Raw genomic sequence first — 6,000 nt, forward strand, 5'->3', positions numbered from 1 at the left:
TCCATGGTTCCTTGTCCATCTTGTGGTCATATTTGATGGAAACTCATTTCTGCGCATGTGCAGAGTTTAATTCACGTCGAAAAGTTCAATAAATGAGACGATAGTTTTAATTTTGGTCGCAAAACTCTCAATTTTCTTGTAGATCGTCCCTGAAGAAGCCAGGTGTTAATGGTGTTTTCATGCCTGATCTCTATCTTACAACTCCATGGTTCCTTGTCCATCTTGTGGTCAAAAGGTTCCGGTTCATATACCTTGGAACTTGAAATTCGATTTGTTGGTCGTGACTTGACCATTATAGATACTTCAATTGTCTGTACTTGGCCAAATCTCTACATGTTTGATTCTGACAATGTTGGTATAAAGCAGCCTATAATGCCTATATATGTATTATACGTTTAAAGATGTTAAAAACGATCAATGTAATTTTGAATAGATTGTTTAAAAGAACTACCCTAGTAATTGTTGGATTCTTCGGTTGTCTGTACTTGGCCATCTCTACATGTTTGATTCTGACAATGTTGATATAAAGCAGCCTATGTATTATACGTTTAAAGATGTTAAAAACGATCAATGTAATTTTGAATAGATTGTTTAAAAGAACTACCCTAGTAATTGTTGGATTTAGTTGCCAAATTCAATAATAAAAAAAAGTCAAACTAAATGAAAAATAGTAGAATTTAAATGAGGACCATCTTGGTTCATAGTTCTTATTCATATACATAGATAGATTTTAAAGGAAATTCTTCGAATTCTTACCGATTGGGCGTAATCAGTATTCTAATATTGCACATTGCATATACAGTAGTTTTCAGGGGTTCATACAAAAAGTTTCAAGAAATAACACCTAAATACCTCCAGAATCGGTCAAACTAAATGAAAAATAGTAGAACTTAAATGAGGACCATCTTGGTTCATAGTTCTTATTCATATACATAGATAGATTTTAAATTAAAGGAAATTCTTCGAATTCTTACCGATTGGGCGTAATCAGGATTCTAATATTGCACATTGCATATACAGTAGTTTTCAGGGGTTCATACAAAAAGTTTCAAGAAATAACACCTAAATACCTCCAGAATCTATTTATCATCTAGAAATTTCCAATCTGTTTCTGTCTACAGTAACCACATTCAACTGATTCAACAAAACCACCCTCCGGATTTAAAATGGAGGACGACCGCCAACCCCTGGAAGATGAAGAGTTGCGCAAGATCAAACTGAAAGTAGACGCAAGGGAAGAGGCGCGCCGATGGATACAGAAGAAGAGACAGGAGCGCTACGAAGCGCAACTGGCTGAGTTGGAAGCTAAGCGCCGCGAAGAGGAACTGAAGCGCCAGAATCTTGCCGAGTTTGCGCACACGATGCAAGCGCTGAAGAAGAAAGCTACGGTAAGTTGTGCTTATTTTGATTTGGGCTCTATTGCATAAAAAAAATTAAATCAATGAAAATTCAATTGAAAATTTGAATAATTTTCCTACTAGTCTTTAACACAAACAAATGAAAGAAAATACAAGGTTCTACCTATTTCTCAAATATTTTCAGGTGAACAAAGCCCCCGGGCAACGACCTCCCAGCCTGCTGTCCAAGATGCACAAAGCCTCTCACTCGACCGCCCTGCTCAAAACCAACATCACCAAAGCAGTCCATACCACCGAAAAGGTCTCCCCGAAGGTCCCTCTGACCACTCAAAGCCCCAGACTTTCCAACGTCAAGAAAAGCTCAAAGGAAACGCTAAGTTCACAAATTTCGAGTAGGAAAAGTGCCAGCAAGGAAAATTTGCAAAGTGCCAGCAAGGAAAATCTTCAAAGAGCGTGAAAAGGTCTCCCCGAAGGTCCCTCTGACCACTCAAAGCCCCAGACTTTCCAACTTCAAGAAAAGCTCAAAGGAAGCGCTAAGTTCACAAATTTCGAGTAGGAAAAGTGCCAGCAAGGAAAATTTGCAAAGTGCCAGCAAGGAAAATTTGCAAAGTGCCAGCAAGGAAAATCTTCAAAGAGGGAGCAAGAAAAATTTGCAAAGTTTGAAAATGTCCCAAACGATAGACTCCAAAGTGGGCGGTTGGCTGTTGAAAGCGGACAGTATTACGAAATCAAGCAAAGGCTCCCCAGTACTAATTTGATGCTTCGTATAATAATATCATAGCTACTTGTGTTTGGTATAGGAGTATAGGATATGGAAATCTTTCTAATGTCATGTTAGAATTGATGATGTTATGGATACAGTACGTTCTAGAAGTTTGGAGAGTCTTCCCCGAGTCTGAATGTAAATGTTCGGGTGTTTAAATTTGTAGACACCTCCTGAAGAACAACACTTTTCTTTCTATGGGATAAAGAAAGTAAGAAGTCCAAAAGTTGACGAAAAAGATGTTGACATGAGACTGTACACCCGGGACTTTTTGTTTGGGGAACAGCCGGAAAAAAAAGTGACCAATTTTGTTCTTAGTGGACCTTACTCAAATGGAATAATAATGAAAACCGTCTGACTAAAGCTAAAATCCTCGGTCTAAATCTTTAATACTGTTTGTAGTTTCAGCAAAAAAAGTTAAAATATTTAAAGGTCGATACATATAGCCTGTGCATACTTGGTTCCTCACAGTAAGGTTAATTGGAGGAGGCACATAGCTTGTCGCCAAATGAAGCAAACCTGCGTCACATTAGCAGAGATGTAGTGACTTTAAGGGGGTGGGGAGGATGAGCAACAACAATAACAACACCAACAAACACAACAACAACAACAACAGACTTCTCTTCCCCACTTACGTCTGAAATGTTCTAGAAATCCTGAAAGTTTCTCTCGCGTTTGGGCGCAAGCATTGTGCGTCGTATCTTCCAGTGTTGATTTTCCCTCTCGCAAGTTGTACATGGAATACATTATTCTGATCTGATCAGGTTATGATGACATGTGAAGGTCAAGTACCTCGCAGAATCTACCTGACAACTCCTACAACCATAACAATAGAAGTGTAGACTCGGTGAATTCTCGATCTCCATGGAACTTTGTTTTGATTTGTAGACCTGCTAACAGGCAAGAATTCATATTGATTTATTAGTTTTAGAGAGATGGAAGTTAATCTAACAAGCTGGACCCGTCCCTCCGGGAATTTTTCAGCTTGTAGTTTATTCGATCGTGATTAAAGAAAATCAGGACCTATGTACCTACCCAATTTGTTTAATATTCAGTTTATTAATATTCTTGATTTGATTTTTCGATTTTACTTTCATGTAATGATTTAAAATCAAAACTAGAGCCCGATCTCCCTTTATTCCCAATATAAGGTTTAAGACACCCATCCATTCATTGGCCTTGCTCGGCGTAGCTTAACTTAGATGACGCTAAAACCGGTCTTAAATTAACGACTGAAGTATTATCTAAAACTTTCTCGCTTTAAGTTCATAGGTCGTCGCGGCAAATTTCAAGATCAGAGCTCATTTGTGTGAGAAAATGTGAAAAAAATCCCGCAAAAACCAGTTTTTTTGTTTTCTAGTGGACATCCTTAGTGGTCAAGTGAAAGCCTTAGTGACCAGAATCTCGCGGGCTCCCATGTCGTGTGAAATAGTGGATGTCATATCTGCTTGATAGTAGTGGGATTTGATGTCATATGTACTAATTTGATGCCCCGTAGTAATATCATAGCTACTTGTGTTTGGTATAGGAGTATAGGATATGGAAATCTTTCTAATGTCATGTTAGAATTGATGATGTTATGGATAGGCTTAACATAGGTGACGCTAAAACCGATCTTAAATGATCGACTGAAGTGTTATCTAAAACTTTCTCGCTTTGAGTTCCTAGGTCGTCGCGACAAATTTCAAGATCAGAGCTCATTTGTGTGCGAAAATGTGAAAAAAATCCCCCAAAAACAAGTTTTTTTGGTTTTTTGGCTTTATGGTTCTCTGGACAAAATTTGCACCACCACTTTCGTTTTCCTCGTAAAAAGACCTTTAATTTGAAACAGACAGAGTGACAGACAGACCACGCCGAAGCGAATACAACACTATACCTTTTATTATTACTATCGTAATAATAAAGGAAGGACGGGCTAAAAAGGGGAAAAAATGTTAAACATTTGTATGTAAGTGCATATAACATTGGAACCCCTGATATATGTTACCTACCTAAAAATGGCCGCTCGGAGAAGCTAAATTCATATGCTTCAAAAGTCAAAGCCACCCTGGTTAGCTTGGAAGATAGAGCGTCTGCTTTGTAAGGTCTAGGTTGCTAGATCGATTCCTACCCGTGGCGAACTTTATTCATTAGTTTAGGACCTAAACAAATGAAATTCGTTCTCTGAACGGCTGGCTTTCTCCCATCCTATTCCTTCTCCTTTCGATTTCCGTCATCGGAGAGATTTTTCTACCAAAATTAGCCTCCCGTCAACTGAAATTTTTAAGGTTATTTGATGGAAACTCATTTCTGCGCATGTGCAGAGTTTAATTAATTCACGTCGAAAAGTTCAATAAATGAGACGATAGTTTTAATTTTGGTTGCAAAACTCTCAATTTTCTTGTAGATCGTCCCTGAAGAAATCATCAGGTGTTAATGGTGTTTTCATGCCTGATCTCTATCTTACAACTCCATGGTTCCTTGTCCATCTTGTGGTCAAAAGGTTCCGGTTCATATACCTTGGAACTTGAAATTCGATTTGTTGGTCGTGACTTGACCATTATACTTCGGTTGTCTGTACTTGGCCATCTCTACATGTTTGATTCTGACAATGTTGGTATAAAGCAGCCTATTTATTTTATACGTTTAAAGATGTTAAAAACGATCAATGTAATTTTGAATAGATTGTTTAAAAGAACTACCCTAGTAATTGTTGGATTTAGTTGTATTTTTTTTGTCTATAGACATATTAAAGCGGTCATTTGGATGTGCCTTCTAAGCCAAGGTCTGTGGATTGAAAGAAGGTCTCAACAGATTGAAAGTCTGATCAGCAATTGTATTAAAATGTCTCTCCTGAAAAGTAGCGAAAATCACATAGGCCGTTCTTCTTGGGAACGATTCATTTGGTCTTGAATATGACAATCAGTTGCAAGATCTATGTAAATGTCTATTTGGACACACGAAAAATTATTTCAAGGGAGTCTAAAATAGAGCCCCAAATTTCAAATTGTGTCAGTCAAAAATTGTGACTCAAAATAAGCATTTGGTCTTGAATATGACAATCAGTTGCAAGATCAATGTAAATGTCTATTTGGACACACGAAAAATTATTTCAAGGGAGTCTAAAATAGAGCCCCAAATTTCAAATTGTGCTTAGATCTAGACAAAACAAAACATATTGGGACTCAAAATGCAATACTGAATGCCAAAACCCTCTGCCACATTGATCCACTGAACCAGTTTTGTGAATAATGTCTATTTGGACACACGAAAAATTATTTCAAGGGAGTCTAAAATAGAGCCCCAAATTTCAAATTGTGCTTAGATCAAGACAAAACAAAACATATTGGGACTCGAAATGCAATACTGAATGCCAAAACCCTCTGCCACATTGATCCACTGAACCAGTTTTGTGAATACCACTGAACCAAATGGTGCCCTCCACGTCAATTTCGATCCTAAATAAATTTTTATTCATAAAAAAGTGGGACTCTAACTTTACTTAACCTTGTTGTTAATCAGTTATTGTTAATCCTCTTTGGTAATTTCCAAGTGTACACTTAAATCCTTTGTTTAAAAATTTGGTTAACAAACTTCCGTTAAAATTCACAACCGCGGGAAAAAAATTCACTTGACAAAAATCGCACTGTGTTCAAATACCTGCACACTTTCAAGTGGAAAATCGGAAATGGACTTTTCCATGTTTAGAAATTAATCCGGAGGGAAAAAAATAGTGTTTTAATTATTTATTTTTCAAAGTTTTTGCAACCGAAGAAAACACTCATCACGAATGAATGGGAAACACGATTTTTTAAAAACGAAAAAAAGTGAACAATTAAACACTGAATTTTTTGCAATTTTTAACACGGATAGACGACGCGATTTTTTTGCTTTAAAAAT

At 37.1% G+C, this 6,000-nt stretch overlaps 1 protein-coding gene across 1 annotated transcript in view; it reads left to right on the forward strand.

Annotated features, from left to right (window-relative positions):
• LOC103508144 overlaps positions 1-2,116 on the forward strand; it is a 71,106-nt gene extending 68,990 nt beyond the window's left edge. Inside the window, exons 3-5 of the mRNA XM_008472679.3 lie at positions 1,122-1,388; positions 1,543-1,659; positions 1,820-2,116. Of these exons, the coding sequence (XP_008470901.1) occupies positions 1,167-1,388; positions 1,543-1,659; positions 1,820-2,116 (636 nt within the window). The 5' untranslated portion in view covers positions 1,122-1,166. The remainder of the gene's footprint in view (positions 1-1,121; positions 1,389-1,542; positions 1,660-1,819) is intronic.
• Positions 2,117-6,000: the final 3,884 nt, after the last annotated feature.

The sequence above is a fragment of the Diaphorina citri genome, unplaced genomic scaffold (assembly GCF_000475195.1).
Source record: "Diaphorina citri unplaced genomic scaffold, Diaci psyllid genome assembly version 1.1 scaffold372, whole genome shotgun sequence".
NCBI classification, from domain to species: Eukaryota; Metazoa; Arthropoda; class Insecta; order Hemiptera; family Psyllidae; genus Diaphorina; species Diaphorina citri.